The sequence below is a fragment of the Neomonachus schauinslandi genome, chromosome 7, assembly GCF_002201575.2.
Source record: "Neomonachus schauinslandi chromosome 7, ASM220157v2, whole genome shotgun sequence".
NCBI lineage: Eukaryota > Metazoa > Chordata > Mammalia > Carnivora > Phocidae > Neomonachus > Neomonachus schauinslandi.
In genome coordinates, this window is record NC_058409.1 from 36787812 (window position 1) to 36809500 (window position 21689).

The 21689-nt window shown below is 42.9% G+C and overlaps 1 protein-coding gene across 3 annotated transcripts in view; it reads right to left on the bottom strand.

Moving 5' to 3' along the window:
- PPP2R2B (protein phosphatase 2 regulatory subunit Bbeta) overlaps positions 1 to 21689 on the bottom strand; it is a 416527-nt gene that overhangs the window by 249570 nt on the left and 145268 nt on the right. Inside the window, exon 2 of one of the 3 annotated variants that reach the window (XM_044917125.1) lies at positions 20557 to 20750. The exons of 1 other annotated variant lie outside the window; for it this stretch is intronic. In XM_044917125.1, the coding sequence (XP_044773060.1) occupies positions 20557 to 20750 (194 nt within the window). Of the gene's footprint in view, positions 1 to 20556; positions 20751 to 21689 lie in introns of those variants that run through there. One more of the 3 variants, XM_021702179.1, reaches the window with a different exon arrangement.

The following is a 21689-nucleotide window of genomic DNA, read 5'->3' on the forward strand; positions in this document are numbered from 1 at the left end:
GCAAGGAAAGAGCTAGACTCTACCTCCCAACACAAACACCCCAAGGCATTTTTTGAAAACAAAGCCTACTCTTTTCTTATATAAAGAAGCACATTAGGAAATATAGCCTGTGTGGAGTCTATATAAATGTATAAAGCTAAGGCTGCATAATTCCCTTGGGACACCAGAGCCTAACTCACCCACACCCATTAGCTGATGAAGAATATACAGAAACATATATCCGTGTGTATAAATACACACATCTGCTCTTTGTTTTCTTCTCCCTTTAAGTCTTTGACCACATCTTTCATTTTATTTTCCTAGAGTAAGTCTTTATCTGGAAACTCTCCTTTCCCCATACCTTCCCTTAGAAGAAACTCTTCTGCAGGTCTTACTCTTCGACCGGACTCAGAGTTTCCATCTATCTCTGTTACAAACTCCACCGCAGGGGAGAATTCTCTGATGATTCTTTTTCTCAAATAAAAATTAGAGTTCCTTTGAATCAGATTTCATTGCCCAGGGCCCCCAAACACAGCCATGTGTGGAGGCTGTAAAGCTCAACAGTCTCACCCCATAGTTTGAAGAAAGGAATAAAACAAAGCTAGCAGAAGCCTTCGCGCTACTTCATGCCAATCAGGTGCGATGGCTCCGTGGTCATACTAATAGAGCCTACAAGCATTTAATATAGGTTAGAAGTTACTGTTTTTCCTACGTAGTAATTTCCCGATTTCCTTCCTAATTCAAAATTACCATTTAGCAAAGACTTCATTCTTCATTGTACATAGTAAGAAGCCCTGTCTCTTCCTTCGCCTCCTGGCCCAATGCTTTCTCTCTGTTAGAGCAGTGAATCCATCTGTCTGATTCTCTAGCCTAGTCTGCATACATCGTCAGCATCTACACAGTCGGGTCTAGTCTTACAGAGCCTCACCTCTTTCCTGGTTAACTTCATAACCAGTCATTACTGTTACTGCTGTGTAGCAACACATTTCATCAAAACATGTTCTGAAAACAGTAAGTCAAACAGTGCTTATTATCTACACTTTCATTTTAAAACGTGAGTTAATTGATCTGCATCCCCCAGAGCAACTTTTAAGCAACTGAAACTATTCAACACTTCCATATTGCTATTTTACTAAAAATAGTAGGTATAAATAATAATACTAATACCTTTATTTCCATAGGTGCTTTCATCTGGATAATTCATGCTTCATTATTGTGCCACTATTCTCTGTCTTGGGTTCTCCCTTGGCTCCTGTGACAAACATGGGGTTCAGATCCAGACTCCAGGAGGTAGTGATGCTTCAATTTTTGGTAACATACAGGTGCATTACACACGCTCCAAGCCCCCCCCATAGCCTCTTTGTGTGAGGTTGCTCGTGGGTCTGTCAAAATCCAGGCTGATACGGTAGGTAATACAGCCAACTCTAGAAAACCTCTCTGTGCTTTGGCCTCCTCAACTGTTAGTGGGCTCCTTCAGATTTTGGAGAGCAGGGGTTCTCAAAGTGTCGCCTCCGACCAGCAGCAGCGCCTCTACCTAGGACTCCACCAGAAAGCAAACTTCTGGGCTCTTTCCCAGTCCTATTTAATTAGAATCGCTGGGAGGAGCCTAGCAATTTATATTTAACAAACACTTCAGGTGGTTCTAATAAACATGAAGGTTGAAAACAACTGCCAGAAAACGTGTGAGGAGTTTTGAGGAGGCTGGGGGCTGTTAGGGGAATGACCTCCATGTAGTTAAAGAGGGATCATGAAAGCAAGGATACAAAGCTTTTGAGGTAAGGCTTCACAGCGGAGGGCTAGCAGCAACGGGTAAAAATACAGATGGCTCTGGTACACAGAACTTTTAAGCAACTGGAAGCATTCAGAAACAGGAATGGGTCATTTCACCGATTATAAGAGGCTCCCTTTCTCTCAGTGTCCAGAGGTATTAGGATTATACTCTGGGAGAATCTATGAATAAGGCAATACAAGAAGTACTAAAAATAAAGCTACAATATTAAAAAAAAACACAACAAAATTAAGCCTTAATAAGAAGCTTCAACATACCACTAATATAGAAAGAGAGGTTTATAATTTATTTATTATCATTAATTTTTTAATATCTCAAAGCTATTACCTTTAAAAATGATCCTACTGATGCTACATAGAGTAGGTAATGGATTTTCATATCCTAATGTTTTGTTTCATATTCAGAAAAGGGCAGCAGTTGGCTTAGACTCTCACAAGATTCCATATATTATTATATGAGATATTTATTATTTAAAAGAGATGAATTACCACCATCCAGAACTGATACTCGATCAAATATTAAGGTTAGGGTGTTATTTCTCCTCTGTTTTGTAATGAAAACAACCATCTTTTGACAGTAACGATTTTGTTTTAGGACACAGAGAAATGAACTAATATTAATGAAAATACAACCTAACATTATGTAGCAACTACTACATACTCGATACTGAGTACACATCACACACACTGTCGTATTTAATACTCACAGCAACCTTAGAAATTCAGCTTTGTTACCTGTATTTTATAGAGGAGGCACCTGTGCTGAGCAAAGTTAAAGAATTTGCCCAAGGTCACAGAGCTAGCAAGTGGGGGAGCCGGAATACAAACACGGGGGTCTCCAGAGTCAGTGTTCTCAACCCACTAAGTTTATTTTTCAGTATGATCCTGAATTCTAGGGATTTGGAGGGCAGAGAGAATGTATGGCCCGGTGCAAATAATACTTACGACCAGTTAGGGCTTCTAGAAATACTAAAGAGAACCAAACAAGCACTTACTGATGTTTAATCTATGTCAGGTACTGAACTAACCACTGTACAACTATTTCATTTAATGCTTACAACAACCATAGAAGGTAGCTACTAGTATTATCCAGATTTTACATATGAGCAATTATGGTTAGATGATTTAAGTAATAAGCCCATCTTCTTCATGAAGAATTCACTGCTCACATATTTAAATGGAAATGAAGCAAAAGAAGTAAATAGCTTGTAAGAATCGCTCAGTAAATGTAGCTTCACCACCCTTATATTACGTTTCCAGGGAAAAAAATGGTGTTAGTGATGATTCATCCATTCTTTCTCATCTATTTTCTTGCTTGCTTTACATGGCAGATATTTGTGAGTTAGATATTTGGGTGCCATATGCTGTCATGAAACAGAACTAAGTCTACTGCCTTCTCCACATTTTCATATGCGTCAAACTTTAGCTCTCTGAGGCTTGCACCAAAGACAGTGGCCAGGAGTGTGGCCTCAAGACCCTTCCATTTGGAATAGTAACAATGAATGACCTTAGAAATGAGACATACCCCCTACCTAATGCCCAAGAAAGGGCTATGACATGCCAAGTTGCTCCACCCAAAGAACCTCGTGTTAAGGATGTAGGTGGCCAACATCTCTGAGAGAGAGTCAGCAAAAATGAATGCTTTTTCCAAAGACTGCAGAATTTCATCCAGTTGGGAGTTCAATGAAAGTTGATTTCATTTTTTAACATCATGGGAAGAGCTCTGTTTTAGGGACCAGATCTCTGCACCTCTGTCTTGTCTCCACCACAAACCAGCTATGTGATCATACGCAAGTTGATTAACTCTACTAGATTTTAGTTTTCAAATTGAGGAAATAAGAAATAAACTCATTCTCCCATTTTTGTTGTGCAGAGTAGGTAAGAGCTGTGAAAATACTTTGTAGAAATATAAAGCCCCTTCACAAGTTTCACAGGGCATTACTATCTTATGTAACTCTTTCCTTGCCTAAAATTTGACTATAACCTATCAACCTGGTTAAGCCAAGTTGGTTCATCCACAGACTAATTTAAAAGACAAGAGGAAGGGGGACCATTTAAACTTGATAGTTATCAGCTGTACCAAAGATACCTGTGGAACTGTTTGCTCCATTGTTGTAATGGTTAAGAGGGATTCATTTCCATTGGCCTTACTTCCTTGTAAGCTTGGTAAATCCTCAGATCAGTGAACATCAGTATGAAATAGCCTGAGAAACCTTTCCATGCAAGCCAAAAGGATTATCACCAAACTGCTATGTCACTGAACAGGACACAGACACTCTCAGTAGCTCAAAGGGAGGCTCAGTCGATTGTGCCAAAGATGCCTTTGGGTTCCTATTCAGATTTCAAGATGCCAACTTACTCTCCCTTGCATGTCTACACGAGAGAGTAGAATTTGGTCTCTATGTAGATTAGTTGGGACAGCAGTGAAAGGGGATAGTGTGAAGGACATTTTTATGCAAGGAGAACAAAAAAGAAATTCCATCTGGAGTTAAGTGTGGAGAGATGAATCAAAGACAGTATGTAGCACTATTGACTATTTTTACAATCTTAGTGGGAGGATTCAAACTAGACACTCCAGAGCAAAGAGACAAAAAATCAAGGAAACAATTTCCTTGGTGCTTTTACATTTATCTTGGACTATGGTTTCCCTGAAGTTATCTGAAAGATAACTTTGTGATGTGACACCATCATACTACTTGTTCTATTAATTTTCTTAAAATATTTTGTCAACACAAATGGGTAAAACTAAGGATTACAAGTATACATTTTCCTTGGACCTGTACCTGGAAAGGCACATTCCTTCTTTCAAGTCACTCGTGTGGGACCATGAAGCTGATTGTTTGATTTATTGCTCCAACTCTGGCTCTAGATTACCTTACCAAATTTACTTTCAGGACACTAAAAACAGAGGGAGTAGAGGTTGCTTAGATGAGGATCTATGGCTGGGAAGGAAATCGAAGCTTCTCAGACATAAAACATGCCATACTCTCCAAAACCAAGGTCATCGCATGGGTGGAAGTTGGTATTTTCAGGCCTACGTTTCTCCGCTAAAACATACCTATGTTCCATCACTAGCAGCCCCATTGCAATACACTACACTTGACCAACTGCCCCCATATGCAGACCTCTCTAGTAGGTCTGGTTGTCAGAAACCCACTGATTAAACATTTAAAGACTGGCTTTGGCAAAACATGCCAGAAATTCCTTCAGGGTAATTAAAACCACCTTCTGTGTCAATAAACACAGACTGTGAGATCCTTCGTGTGCAGAGGGGCTGGCTCTGACCCTCAGGCTCCAGGACATTTTTTCTTAGATGGTTTTCCATCATTGCAATGGATTTTCACTGACTCACCCAGACCCTTTCCTAGCCCCCTTATGAAGTGATTGGCTGAGGTCAGAGATACCACCTACCTTTACTGTTGCAGCCCAGACACAGGACAAAAGTGGCTCTGAACCTAAGGGCCGAGCTCATTGCCAAAGCCCCTTCACACAGACCTACAGGTGAGAGAACTTGAATGGAATTATTGTTACAGAATTTGACAGTTAAGAGTCTTTACATATCACTACTCTTCCAGGATTCTCACTGATTTTCATCTGAAGAATGATTAATGTGACTTCAAAGGAAAAGGAAGAACTCAGGTGGATATTTACTACGCTGATATCCACAGACTTGTTCTTTGCACGTAGTAGACATTCCACGAATTGTTTTTCACCATAATGACAGCTTTATTGTTCCTATTATATAAACAATGTTTATACTTATTGAAAACTGTCAGACATTAGAAAATAAAAATAGTAAGAATTAAAATTTCATCAGCCTGACATAGCCATCATTAATATTCTACTAGCCATTCTTTCCTTGGAATTCTTTATGGACGCACACACAAGTTTATAGGACAGGAATCAAATATACCCTCCTTCTATCATGGATGTGGCTACCTTTAATTTTTTAATAGTCTTTTTTATACTTATTTCTCTCCTCCCCACATACCCAATGGTAATAAACTTTTATATATTTTTTCATACTTGTATGATCATATACCAATTTATATAGCATGAGTGAGGTTTCAGTTGCTCAACTGATACTTGCTGAAGGGTTAAAGAGTAAAATAAAAAAACAAACACAGAAATAAACAAATGAGTGACAGAATAATAGGCTATGCTCTTAATTAGCTGGTACAATTTCCAAGTGATGGCAAAAATCATATAGCACATCTTTAAACTCCAGTGGGGGTAGGGGAACCTAGCTTGGACATGTTTGGATGGAATTGTAAATTAAACTCCCGAGTAAAGAATACGTACCTGGCTGCTGCCCTAACTACAGAGACTTTACCAATCTACTCTCCAACTCAAATCAAGTTCAAAACCACTTACAAAGTGCCCATGTGCCAAGCACCACACTGTCCTCTGTAGGATAAAACAAGGAGGTAAAGGTGTGATGACTGTCTTCCAGGGCTTTCTTTCTAGCTGGGGAAACAATGCTCAGGCCCCCCTCTTTCTGGCAGGCTATCCGAACTTGGACTTTGGTGTCCACATTCATGAAATGGGGATAATACCTATATGTCATAGCACTGTTGTTATGATTAAAACACTCGAGGAACTGAGAAAAAATTTCATGGGAAAATGCAGATTCAAGGCAGGACATGTCGGTACCAGGAAAGGGGAAACTGTACGTAGAGAAGCAGGAAGCAGGGATGGCGTGGAGTACTGAGGACCCAGTGCAAGCCCACATGGTTGATTCAGACATCAGTTAGGAGAGACTCAGAGAGATGAGGGGACAGGCAGGAAGCGTAAGGTTTACAAGCACAGGACAAAATGGTCAGCAGCCCAGTCTTCTTGAAGGGCCAAACACAAGTAGGAAAATATTTTTTGCCTTTTCAGCATGTGCCAATGTCTAGATCAAAGCCATTCAAATGAGTGACTCAAAGGCAACCTACTTGTCAAGTAACTGGAGAAAGAAAAAACCTGGCCCACATAACAGACTTACATCCAAGTTTTTGGGACTTATAGGAAAAATTCTGATCGGAAAATTTCCATCTCAAATTGCGCTGAGGAATCTCAGGGACTGAGTAAGCATGTTGGCAACAGAAGCACAATATTATAAACAGACTGCTTTTACTTTTGCTTTTTTTTTTTTCACCACTGTGCAGAGAGTTCTTCAGGTCCCCAGGGAGACCTTAGCAAGTCTTTGATCTCTGACCCTGTAAGGGGTCAGAGAACCTACAGGGAAATACACCTTATTCACAAACGGAACTGCATGAAAAACATTCTCCCTACGTCCTATCAAGTGACCAGAGGGCTCTGACTTTCATAGCATAGAATGTTAGTTTCAGCCAGGCTAATCCTACAGAACTGGGATGGGATTAAGTACTGATCACTCCAAGAGATGTCAGTTGGAAACACTGAACTGTCCCAGTCTTTTCTGTTAGCTTAGGGTTCCAGAGTAGCTCTTCTCCCCTCTGTCGTGTTTCTTTTTTTAAACTAGTACCAGTGAAGACTTCCTGGAAGCATGTTCCCATGGATCTGTGCTGTCCTAATCAATACTCACTCTCTCGCCCCATCGCACCTGGCCTGGCTTGCCAGACATAAGAGAAAGGAGATGAGAGGTCAATTTTAATATTACGATCTCAAATTGTTATTTAAATTGATGTTTCTAGAAGATGCTTTCATACTTTTAATCCTCTGAGGAAGCAACTGGTCTCCTACTGACCACCACAAATCTTTATCCATTCAAATGACCATCCATCCACCCAGCCCATCAGCCAGCCAGTCAGCCAGCCAGGTATCCTTTACATTTTATCTGCCTAACTCTTAGGTCACAACCTATGTATCAATTTTTTTAAACCTCATAAAAATTTTAAATGAAAAAAAATGTCTCAAAGAACTTCGTATTCTTACTTCACAGGAAGAAAAATGACCCAAATACTCAAGCAAAATGGATTGAGACTTCAAATCAACTCCTACCTATAATCCCCAGTGACTGCTGAAATGCAGACAGCCTATTCATTTTGAAAAGGGACCAAAATCACTCACTAAAAATACAATCCCACTGGATGTTTATATGATTTATACTTTTCAATTCCATCAAATCATGCACTCAACTTCTGGAGGAGAACTAGAGATGTCTGTAAGCCATAGGTCAATGATAGGTAAAGTTTAGTTTCCTCAGATTTACCTGGGTTCAAATTGCATTCAACCACACATAGTATTAACAGGAAAAAAAAAGGAACACATCTTTCAGAAATGTCAAATATGAACCCCAGGAGAGGGCTAGCTCATTAAACAACCATACTGGTTGTCGTTGTGGGTCAATCATTATTTGAAGTCACCTACTTATCAGTCTGAGGAAAATTAACATTTCTGGGTCACCAGGTTCCATATACTTATCTACAACTGATGCCCTGGAACCATGAAAGTCATTTTATTTAATATAGGTGGGCAACTAAATCCCAGAGAATGAGCGACTCACCCATGTATTTAATGGCAGAGGCTGAGAATTGAGCTTGCCTCCCCTTTCGGACTGGGTAGAAGTACATGGGCTTTGGGGAAGGACAAGGGCAAAGGAGCATATTAAGGTTCAGTGGTTATATCTTGATGAATTTATTTCTCATCTTCACCTGCAAAAATTCCCTCTAAAAATCTGTGACAATGTGAGATAGAGGAAAAAGATAGACCAGGCAACGGTGGGAAAGGGCCACAGCAACTGCAAAGGTCTTCCTTGGTACAGCTTTTTCTAGAAAATATATTATTTATTATCTAGAAACTCATTTGTATCTAGAAACTTTTTTGTTTTTTAAAGATTTATTTATTTATTTATTTATTTATTTATTTGAGAGAATGAGATAGGGAGAGAGAGCACGAGAGGGGGGAGTGTCAGAGGGAGAAGCAGACTCCCTGCGGAGCAAGGAGCCCGATGCGGGACTTGATCCTGGGACTCCAGGATCATGACCTGAGCCGAAGGCAGTCGCTTAACCAACTGAGCCACCCAGGCGCCCTGTATCTAGAAACTTAATTATTTATACCATTTAACCCAGCAATCTTGACTTTAGAAACCAGTTCTAAAAAAAATAACTAGAGAGGATTTAGAGTCATGCAATTATTTATCACACAGTTATTATAGCAAAATATTGGAAATAATTTAACTTCCAGCATTAGATGAATGGCAAAATTGTGGTTGAACTATAAGATGTTACAGAAGAATGCTCACAATTTTATTTAGAACCCAAACAAACAAAACAACAACAGATATGATACCATTTTACATATAATTCCAGTATTACCCACCCCTTTCTCTTTTCTCTTATACACACATATATGGTGGGCTGCATGTGCATGCACACACACACACACAGCCTGGAAGAAAATACATTGAAAATATTTGTAATGATTATGTCTGGGGCTAGAGGTAAATTTGATTTTCTTTTTTACGCTTTTCTTTATAGTCCAAGTTTTCAGCAGTGGACATATATTTTGTACTCATAGGTTCTTTTCTTTTTCTACATACTATTTACTAAGATTTATACCACACTCTTATGTTTGTGTTTATTTCATGGCACATGTATGTCTTCCCAATAGAATGCAAGTTCTATGAGGCCAGAGTCTTTGTTTTGATTTTTTATTGTTTGCCTGTTTTTTTTTTTTAGCATGGTGCCTAGTATATAATAAATATTTTTAAATGTATATGGAGTGAACATTTGGGGGACACTACTAAGGGAGGGGTGCTTATGTGCAGGGATGCTAATGGCCTTTTATGTGTCTAGTCTCTAGCTCATTTGATCAAGCAGCATGCCATTCTCCTTGCATACTTTTGCCTCCTAATGTCACAAAAGACCCCCCTCTCCATGAAGACAGCCTTTGCCAGTCCTCATCACCTATCAGAATCCCACTAAGACCCAACTTTGACCATAAGCCATTCCTGTTTGGAAAAGCTTCTCTCTAGCACTTAACTGCAACCACTCACTTGGAAGGCCAACATTTTTTGAACTTCTGTTGGGTTCCAAACATTTTTTTTTAGAATGGGAGGGTCAGCAAACTACCATCCAAGGGCCAGCACTTGATTTTGTAAGTAGAGTTTCGCTAGAAGAATACAGCCATGCCCACATGCAGCAATGGCAGAGTTCAGTAGCTGGGACATAGACTGTATGGTCAGCAAAACCTAAAGTGTTAACTACCGGACTCTTTATAGGCAAGTTTACCAACTCCTGTTCTAGAATATCTATACTTGTGCAAAGTGGAGATACCAAATTATTATCCTATTAGATAGTTATTCTAACCTAAAGCTTATGTCTGAGAGTTTTGTTAAAAACAACAACAACAGAACCCAAACCAGGCACTGCGCTAGGACATGGCTATTGGACAATGGTGAATAAGACCTAAAAGTCTCACCTAATTAAGCTTTAATTGTACATACTTCCGAGGTTTGCTGTGAGGATTAAATGAAACAGACACATACATGTGCACATATCTGTATCATATATACATCAATATAGTGCACAATATATACATGCATGTATAATATGTAATACATCATATAAAATACACAGAGTACAGAGAACAGTACTCAATTCCTGGTACACTGCAAGCACTCAGTACATGGTGGCTCTTTCTCCTCACCAGAGATAAAATGGAAGCTCTTTTTCTTTCTTTTAAAGATTGATTGATTGATTGATTGATTGATTGATTTAAGAGAGAGAGCTCGAGTGGGGGAAGGGACAGAGGGAGGGAATCTTAAGCAGACTGTGCACTGAGTGTGGAGCCCGACGTGGGGGCTCGATCTCACAACCCTGAGATCATGACCTCAGAGTGGATGCCCAACCCACTGAGCCACCCAGGGACTCCATGGAACCTCTTGTAACAGATTTCTAAGAAGCAGACTCATTGGATGAAAAAATGCCTTCCGTTGCCTCTGTAAAACGGGCCTACAGCATGATCTCTACTCACAGCTAATTTAGCAGGCTCATCTATGGGACACAGGCACACTCCTGCTTCTTCTGGCTGAGACGCAGGTTTACTACGAGGCAGTTCTGTTTTGTCCCTTGTCTCTTGATGCCAGTTATACTGTTAGTTAATCAAGTATCACAGAAGGTGATGAAAAGAATGGTGTGGAAAGTTAGAAAGGGATTATTTCAGATGAAAACTAAGTCGGATGCTTTCAAAAGATGACAGAGTTGTCAGATTAAATGTGGGAGAGATAAAAGATCAGGGACAGTCGTAAAAAATCTAGAAGGATCGGTGCTAAGTTTGCTGCTCACGTGTTTATACTGTCATTCAACCTCAAGGAAACCAAACTTGGACATGGTTTTTGTTGTTTTGGGGTGTGGTTTGTACAAGAAAAATATAAGCCCCAGTCAGCAGACTCATATGCAAAGACGAAGCCTTGATTCTTCAACAGACTCTTCATCAAAATTAGGCAATGCTATTTCAAATAGCATTTAAACTTTTTTTTTTCCGCCTTAATTTTTCCAGTTGACCATCAACCACAGGTCCCAAAAGCATGGAGTGAGAGAGGCATTCTTTTGAATGTATTTCTCACATGTGAATAATAGCATGCTGGCAGGGGCATGGTGCTTCAAGCCCTGCCATATCTTCTAAGTAGAAGAAATCATCAGAGACAGAGTGACCTGTCCAAGGCTGCAGAGATGCTTCCAGAGCCATGCGGGGTCCGATTCCACCACCTCAGCCACCTGACGTAACAGAGAGGCAAATGCAGCATGGACTCTCAAAGCCTGGCTTGAGGAGGGTGAAGTGTATTTTGAGCAGGACAGAGTATCATCTGCTCAAATCCAACAGGAACTGTTACTTCATTCACCTCACTCCCCAGCACAACCAGCACAGCAGCTGGCCACAGATCCGGCAAGTTTCGTTGGACGTGATGAATCTTCTTTCCTAGAAAAGTGCAAGAAACTGGAGCCTTCCTGATTTCAGAAAGAACAGGTTCACATGGGATTCATAAGCCCCTCCAAGGAGCGTTCAACAGCAGGGGAGACATTTTATTGTGCCTGTCAGATCGTGTCACTGAGAGCCCAGCCTCGCCGATTGGCACTTGCTCTTTGCTGTCAGCGCGGCAAGATGAGCAGCACCCTGCTCACCAGATGGTTATTTGTTCCATCAGCCACCTTTGCTGCATCCCTGATTCACTCCAGCCCAGGACAGTCTCCAGCATTCATGTTGCAAGGCAGCTCCTGCCAACAACTTTGCCAAATGGCTCCTCTCAAAGTCATGGGCCGCCCAGACAGACTGGCTCCTCCATCTGCAGCAGCTTCTGGCAAAGAGATGCTTCCCTTTCTGGCTCCACCTCTTGGCTGCACCAGAGACTTCTCGCCAGAAGGATGATCTGACCCATCAGCTCTTACAGCCAAGCCTGGAGTTGTGGGGCCATTTAAAGCCAACACCTGTGTTCCCCACACTCACCTATGAGCACAATGCCACAACAGACTAAAGAGGTCTAAATGACACAGAGCAGCAAATAGAGACATAGTGCATCACAGAAACCTAGAGCCAGAAAAATCTAGAGAGAGCAGGCCACCCCTCCCCCGTCTTCAGCCTCATTTTAGGAGATTAGGAAACTGAAGCCCACAGAGTAAAAGTAACTAATTATGATGGTGGGACTGGGAGTAACACCCAGGTCTTTGGATGTGCATCCTACATCACTGCACACAATGCTCCATCCCCTTCTAATGTTCCCTCTGCTCATTTTCAAAATCTTGATAAACACTGGACCTTTTGTATTGGCATTGGTTCGAAATCGTATTTCTGTAGAAAAATGAATCACCCTTTCCCCGTGTCAACATCATGACTTCTGTTTTAAACAGGTGTGTTCATATACTACACTGACAGACCTGGAAGTCACTTCTGTTCCGCCACTTCCTAGTGGGTGACCTTGGACAAGTCATCATCTCATTCTGCTTCAACTTTTCACTTCAAGGGGGGTAAGGACAGTATCAACCTCTGGAGTTCCGAGGACTAAATAAGAAAAATACTTTTAAACTCAAAGTTTGTTCCTGGCACATAGCAAGCCTTCCACAACTACTACCAATCAACCTTATCCTTTATTAACACTCAAATCTAAAATGGTTATAGAATGTACAGGGCTATGCACATAGAAGTAGATATGCCAGGTGTTCTCATATTCTACGCTAGGAAATGCAAGTTCACGCAGTTACAGGACTTATCCAAGGTTTATTAGAGAAGAAAGGAAAAACCAAAAAGTCCTTCTTGCCTCTTTGTGGAGAAATAGGAACCAGTATCTTGGCTTTCAAGATGGTAAAATCAGGAAGGAGAACCTTTGAACACAAACGATAAATGGATGGATGGATGGATGGACAGATACGTAGATACAATGAGAGATGACAGATAGTCACCACAGCATTGTATGTAATATAAAATAACTTTCTTCCCTCCACAAGGGAACTACTAAATAAACCATGATACAGTCATACCACAGGGCACTATGCAGCCATTACAAAGAACAAGGCAGCTGTAGGCGTCCTGACATGGAAAGATCTTTCTAGATCACTGAGTGGGAGAAAAAACAAAGTGCAAACAGAACAAGCAGTATACGTTCACTTATGCAAACAAACAATCCCTCCCACAATATAGATGTGTACATGTATATTTAAATGTACGAAAATATATCCAAAGGTGGCCATGAGGAAGCATAGTCGACTAATGACAGTGCTAACTCCGGGCAGGGAAGTGGGATGGGTGTGGGGATAGAGGGTGATTCATGCTTTGCTTTGTCTGCTGCTGTTGCTTCTTTTTTTTAAGTTTTTTTTTTTTTTTTAAGTAATCTCTACACCCAACTTGGGGCTCAGACTTACAACCCTGAGATCAAGAGTCGAATGCTCTACTGACTGAGCCAGCCAGGTGCCCCTGCTTTGTCGACTTCTGTAATGCTTGAATCCTTTCAAGTAAGAAGACACTTATGTATTATTTGCTTAAGAGGAGAATGTCAATGGCAGGAATACAACTACTGTGAACCAACCGACCTCCTAACTTGGGTGTTCCTGGCCCCAACTTGACTTCTGCAAAGTTAAATGAGTTAAATGAGCAATGTTACTTTCAGGGAACTGCACTGTTAACATCCTATGCTAAGGGTGAGGGACAGGGACAAGCGTATAAAAACCCAGCTAATTCTCACAATTTGCTTAATTCCATAAATATTTTCCTTCTTTCCTTATAGAGTAGAATACATCTAGAGGAGAAGGTCAATTAAGGACTCTGGCATTGGGTGGAGAAGTTCAACTTCCTTCCTGTGGGACAATGACGAAGGCTCAGACACGTGCATTGCCCTTCTAGAAAGATGGAACAAGTCAGTCCAGCAGCACTGAACGTGCACCATGGGGATATATGCAAAAGAGAGAACATAACCTGCATTTTTTTCCCCCTAAAATCCTGACCAGAGGCAGCAGGGGTGGGCAAAGAGCACGTGCCTCAAGTCTGGACAGTCATGGCTTCCAAGCTGGTTCGACCACTTACAAGTATGTGACCTTACATAAGTTTCTTTGCTTTTCCAAAGCTCAAAATTTCTTAGTCTGAAAAATGAGACTAATGCAACCATTCTCTCATGGTTGTTGAAGGAGATTAAATGAGTAAACATATGCGCAACACCTAGGAAAATGCCTGGAATAGACAGTACGTTAGAAACCTCAATTCCCTTCCCTCAGCTAAGTGCTGAAATTGGACCCTTAGTTTCTTCGTAAATGCAAATGCCAGAGTCTAGGAATGTCAGTCTACAGCTGTGCTCTTTTCATTGAGCATTACTAATATTTTGACAGGACTGGCCTAATATTATTCACCCCAGGTTCATTGGCACGTTTCTGACCAGCCCTCATAAAGGGCTGGAGATTGCCCCTGGGGACCTGGATGCTAATAATGAATACTTGCTAGTGATTTTCAATGCACTCTGGTTATTATGTTTGGTAGCAGCACACTTCCTATCCCCAGAAAGGTCATTTACAATAGTATAAGGCAGCTTCTTTCCACCTTCCATTTCAGATTTTTCCGAGAAAGGCAGAGAACTCAAACATTCATCCATATGCATTGGAAGTACTATTCTGATCTGGCATTTGCATACAAATATCAAAGCAACTTAAGGAACTACAAGGCAGCTCTCCATCATAGGACACCACCTCCTTTTATTTTTCTAGTGCCTTCCCAGCCCCTTCATATCAAAAGCCATTTTCATGTACCTTCTTAGTTTTATTCATCTTAGCTTCCCTCTTGAGTGGGTGTGAAATGGGGGTGGGGTAGAGGAAGCAGGGACTTTTACTTTCTCACTTTCATTCCCGTGCCCCTAGGAAACTGAAACATTTCAGAAATCACACAGATCTCACTCAAGTTTGGAGACCCTCTACACTCAACTCACCCAAGACTGGACTCTTCTTAATTCTACCACATTGTTGAGAAATGGCCATATAGTGTTGTTTGAATAATTTCAGTGTGTGATTAGTTAGGTTTACACCTAACTAAGGCATTCCATTGTCAGGTCCTTTTTGTTACAATTTCTTTATACCAAGCCAAAGTAGGTTTCCTTGTTGGCTCAAATTCTGCCCTGGAGTGCTCTTCTCCTAGGCATCTCATCTATTCACATGGCTTTAAATACTTTTAATATGCTGCTGACATCCCAAATTATACATCTAGTCCCGATCTTGCTTCTGAGCTTCAGACCCAACTGCTTGAGGGTCTTGCTGTGAGGCTAAATGGCTCACACACCCCTCAGACTAATCAATTTCCAAAGTCTTTTTCCAGTGTCAGTGAGAAGTTCTATTATGCATCCACTCTCACAGCAAAGTCCTGGGATTCATCCTTGACACTCACCTCCATCTACTTCTCTATTTCTGCCCAATCTATCACACCAATATCCATTCTTCTTATCCATTCTTCTACGATGTATCGGAATCACCTAATTTCTCTTCATCTCTATTGCTGCCACCATCCTAGAGTACAGCTGTGGCATCCTAACTATTCCCCCTTTTGCTCTATTTATCTCCTCCCCACCCTGCATAGCAGCTAGACTGAGCTTTGAAAAAACAAACCTGATCATATTTCCACCCTGATCAAAATGCTTTAATGGCTTTCGATCCATCTCTGGATAAAGTCCAAACTCCTTATGGTCAAGGCTCAACATGATCTGGTCTCTGAATACCTCTCTAGTCTCTCTTTCGTGACATTTTATTATGAAAATTTTTAAACAGACAGCAAAATTGAAAAAAAAAATGTACAGTGTCTATCCATTGATGGATCACCTCAATTTTACCATGAACATTTCATACTTGCTTTATCGTGTATCTATCCATTCATCCATCCATCTATTCTAGCATGGATTTTTCCTGGTTTTGGTGCATTCCAAAGTAAACTGCAGGTTCTGGTCTAATTTTCATCACTCTTCCTCTTGTTCCCTATATTCCAGCCACAGGCAGCTTTCTATTCTTCAAATCAGTCAAACTATTTTAAAGCTCTGGGCTTTGTACCTATTGCCTTCTACCTGAAATGTCTTCACCTCTTGTTAATTCCTGAATGATCCTTTAGTTCTCAACTTAAAACTTTCTCTGAGAGGCTGCCTCTGGTCCCCCAAACTAAATTAGATCCACCTTCCTGCCTTATATATGATCTCGAGGCATACTGTGCTTTTCTGAATGTCACTTATCATAATTGGTAATTATATATTTATTTGCAAAATTATTTAATGTCTGCCTTCTGCGCCAGCCTGATACCATGTCTGTATTGGACTGTGCTGGATCACCTCTGCAGAAAGTCAACTAATATTTGTTGAAGGAATTAAAGGCAGAATGAATCAATAATTATTTAATAATAATAATATAATCATAAATCATGGAATAATAAATTTGTTCTTCCTTTAATGTGTAAACAGGATAGGTTTTTAAAGGTCTCTGCAAGAAGATGGAACTTACTCACTGCCAGAATATAACCAGCAAGTACACTAAAGCAAACAACTAAATGGCAAGATCCCAGCCAAGAAGAGACCGGTAGGTTTTAGTGACTTCTCACCCGTCTCCACTAGCCATTGCCCTCAAGACCATCCCCAATCAACACAAAATCCAAGGAAAACACGTGCTTGCTATGCAAATGTACCTATAATGTACTGAGGGCATTTACCGAGGTCTGACTTTGTATTAGGCACTGTCTTGAGTGCTTTTCCTGTATTCATTTTTTTCCCCCCTGTGGCACAGGTTCTATTGTTATTCCCATTTTACAGCTAAGGAAACTGAGAACAGCGTAGTTATTTTAAAGCAGGTCCTCTGACTTCCACTTCTAACCAGATTGCCATTCCTGTAAACTCAGCTAGGAAAAACATTTATTCTGTCTGTGGCGCCACAGAAGTGTAGGAAGATCAATGTAGAAAACTCTCAAACTGCCCTAATGGAGAGAGGGTTTTGGTCAGTTCTAACAAGTCTGAAAATAAAGAAATCCACATAGAGATCAGAGAGATTTGAGAGATGAAGCCTTGTTTAGGACCCCCAGAGTTCCATATCTGAAAAAGCCAGTAAAAACATTGTGTTGACTTTATTTCTGTAGTCATTCCAACCCCACTCTTCATCGTATTTAATCCCATATACACATGTTCAAATGATCCCTGCCAAGAATTTGACCCCAGATAGGAATACAATTTATACACGAAGATAAAACCATAGTGGTCTTCTTCCTAACAGGAGCTAATGGTTGAAGGAAAGAAAATGAGTCAGTGCAGAATCTCATAGTGGAAGAGCACACGCTTCAAATGGTCTTGAGTTTGAAGGCAAGTTCTTCCCTCATCCGTGTGACCCTCACAAATCAGTAACATCTATGGGCCTCAGTTGCCCAGTTTCCTTATTTGAAAATGTTAATAGCATTCACTTAGCAGGACGTGGAGATATTGAAGTGCTATATTTAAAAATCTCAGCAAGTACATGGAAAACAGAAGATGCTCAAAGATGGTAACTTTAAAAAGGGAAAAAAGATAAAGATCGAGGAGGGGGTAACTTCGATGCTCAGAATAAAAGAAGAGTCATAGGAAATGTCTTTAATAAATATACATCATGCATTCTTTTTCTTCCCTGTGGTGGGGGGTGGCGGGTAGGGAAAGGAGGGGAGGGAGGGAAGGGAGGGAGGGGGGAAGAGGGAGGGAGGGGGGAGAGGGGAGAGGGAGCGAAAATAAGAGAGGAAAGCTTGGGTAAAAGTGTCTTTTAGCATTTGCATTGCTCTTAGCTGGCTGAACTTGCCTGCAGCTACCACTTACAATGCAAATTGAGCTTAGAGTCCTTCACACTAACTACACAGCAAAAACCTTTCAGCTTTAAATAGAATACTGCAGTGTGGAATGATCTGAGCAAAGCAAAGCAAAGAAAAATTCAGAGATAAATGTGAAGGAGATTTTGGAGAGAAAAAAAAGAACCAAACCCTTGACATATCTGGCCAGGTAGGAAAATGCTGACATATCAGGGAAGACAAAAAGCAAAGCAAAGTCTGTAGAAGGACCTAGAAACTAAGGTCAGATTTAAGAGAAAGTGGATTTAAGTTAATAAAGGAGGAGGGTACTTTTGAGGCAAGCCCTCAACAAAGAGGATTTTAACAAATAATATTTTGATCTGGTGATATTTCAGGATGTACTTGGCACTTCCAAGGTATTCATCAGAAGAGAGAGGACGGACTCTTGCCCCTGTAGGCAGCACCACTGCCTGAATGTTCCCTAAAATGAACAGATTAAGACCACAGAGAACTTCCTGCTCTACTCAACTTCTGCTATTTACACTGTCCACGTTGCATTCCCCCCCCCCCTTCTTCCCAGACTTTCAATAAGATCAGGTAAAGAAACCTGAAGGCATACTGAGCAATAAAGGTTTTGTTTAGTTTTCAGCGTGGTGTGTGTATGTGAGAGAGACAGAACGTTCTGAGAGGTTGACTTAGAAAGATCTGAGAGAGCTGCCTGCTATAAACTCATGCCTCAGTTTTGACTACACGAAAGCAGTTATTTTAATCAGAATCAGAGCTTACAAAAATGCCATAAAATAGGACCAAAGATCAGGGTAGTACCTGGGGCCCGGAAAGCACTAAGGAATTCCATTTTTAACTCATTTCTTCATTCTAGAGGTGATACTCCCATACACAAGGCCCCAATCTGCCCATCTTCCCAGCTCAGTAGGTTTCCTGTGCCTGCGCTTGGAGGCGTAATGCAATCTAGAAGAAAACATGAAGGAGCCCTCTTTGTTGTCACAAACAGAAAGAAGTATCACCCAGAAAGACCAATAGACCCAAGGCCAACTTCTCTCTTGGATAACATGCTCAGACACAGGGCTAGTCATAATCTACCTGGTAACTGATTCAGTGACAAAGCACTTGAGACTGAGAAAGAACATCTTATAACCACCCTGTCATCCTGCAAATGAAAAGACTCGGCAAGTATGGTGCCTGTATGGGGGAGGGATAGGCTGAACATCTCTTAAAAGCCATCTCTAAGCTCCTGAATGCCAGAGCTCATACAAGTCTGCTTCATCTGTCTAGCACCCACATATTAGGCTGGATGCTCTCCAGTAATGATGATGAATGAAGAATATATTTTCAATAGCACTGGACATTCTTTATTACCTAAAACTTACTGGGATGTTTATAGAAGATGCCACCTTTGCCCCCAAACTGTATCTTTTTATTTCTTCCAGAGTTTGAACTCTTTTACTACCCCAACCCCATCACATTTTTCTATGATTCTTGATTTGATTAAATATTATAGAAATTTTAGTATCCAAGAATAACAATTGTCTTACATTAACATAAGGTGCAATGTTTTCCTAAAGCACTTTCACACACATTTTCTCACGTGGATATTACAACGTGATAATGCAACACTTTATATGAGTGGTTAAGGATAAGGGCCTACAGGTAGAAAATAAAAGCAAAAATGCAAAAGTTTTGGCATTTGAAAAAAAAATGCCTTTACTCTCTATTCACACACAAAAGGCAGAATGAGATTCCACCTGCTGACTTTCCCTGCCTGCCTGCTAACGTCAGAACAAGCTGAGAGAGAGAGAGCGCCACGAGAATTTCACCTCTTGGCAAAGCTCAGCTTACTGAACCCTCTTGCTTTCTGCTGGCTGTTGATTCAGCAGAAACTACTGCTGCAGAATTCATAATGGTGATTTTAAAGGCCCCACTGATCGCATTGCTCGCCCCACGTGTCAGACTCGTTCGCTCGCTGCTGGAACGCCGTCTCCCCAGCTACCTTTTTATTTCTTGCTAATGCACTTCCAAGGGGAGAGGGGCTCGCCCTTTTGCAAAGGGCCTTTTAGGGTTCTGATTGTCTGAGCAGGTAACCTGGCCGGAGAGATAGTCGGGCAGGAAATGAAACCATGTCCTCCCTGCAGCCACTGAGAGACACAACATCATTCCGCTGGGGGGGGGGGGGGGGGGGGGGGCAGAGGGGGGAAGGACCTCCGATCCGACTGGGCCCCTTTCTTATCTCCCCCTCCAAGACCCCGGCAAACATCTTGGGGGATGGGTCATCTGCCTTCACGGGGTCATTTTTCCAGTCGGGAGCCCCACCCTGCAAAGCCTGATCCCCCAGGGCCATTTTAACTCCCGTGGGCGCCGGGTCCACCTGCTGCTGAACGCCGGGCTCGCCTCGCGGAGCCCGGATGGATGTGGGGCGCACCGGCCGCTGCCCCCGCGGGCCGAGCCCCCGCCCCAGCCCCGGGCCGAGAGGAGTCTCCGCCACTCGGCGCCCGGCGGCCCGCCGAGCCCAGCGATCCGCAACTTGCGCCCGGCCCCAGCGGCGGAATGCGGCGGGGCTGGCGTTACCTTCGGTCGCATAGCTGTGGTCGCGCAGGAAACTGTTGTTGATTTTGCGGGTATCAATGTCCTCCTCCATTGACAGCAGGCTTACTTGCGTGGGAACCAGAAGCCGGCAGACAAGTATCCATGATCCCTCCCCGCAGCCAGTCTCACAGGACAGGGGGGCAGGGGAGCCGGTGGGACTGCACCATGGTCCGAGCCTGAGGAGGAGACGGGGAGGCGGAGAGAAAAAAAAATAAAAACCCGGCAATGGAGCTGTCACCTCCTCCACTCGGGATCTCCGAGGCTGCGGCGGCTCCTCCCGCGGTGCGCTCACTCCAGCTCCAATTCCCAGCGAGGATGCTGCGCCCGGCTCCGCGGCCGCCGGGTGCCAAGATGCGCCGTGCCCCGAGGGGTCCGGGCCCGCCCGCCGCCCGGGAGGCGCTCACAAGCGGGGCTGGGGAGATGCCCAACAGGTTCCCCACGTTGGCCGCCGCTCCAAAATGCAAAAAAGGTCCCTCCTCCCCCTGGGAGAGCGGGCGGCCGCGACAAAATGGTGCCTTTCTGGACCCGGGCTGCAGTGGCGAGATGGCAGGGGCCGGATTCGGGCTGGGCCGGCCCGGAGCAGGGTGCTGGTCCCACGGGAGGGCGGCTCCGGCTGGCAGGGGCGAGGAAGGCGGCGGGGAGCTGGGCAGGGCGCTGCGGCCGGCGCCAGCGCACTCACCCTCACACCCACACGCGCGCACTCGCAGCTGCGCTGCTGCAAGAGGAGGCTGGAGGCGGCTGGTGCATTAAAGGCGAGGCTCCTCCCAGCCGCGTCAGCAGCCCCAGGACTCGTCCCCAGCAGCGCCGGTGGCCGAGGCAGAGGCTGCGGCTGCTCTCTGCTGCAGTGGGGCGCACGCAGCCGCGAACCGGCACCGGGGCAGCAAGCAGCGAGCCGGCAGGTTCACGCGAAAACCAGAGACGCGCTCTGGCAACCGCCCTCCAACCGTGCCACGCGGCGAAGGGCGGCGTTTACTCGAGCCCCCAGAGTCCCTAGCTCGCTGCCTTGCTCCGGACACCTGCGCTTCAGGACCGCAAAGAGAAGTAGGTCCCCTGGGGGAGGCAGGGAGACGACAGTCAGGTCCCTTTCGCTCACCCTTGTGTGAGGTATGCGGTCC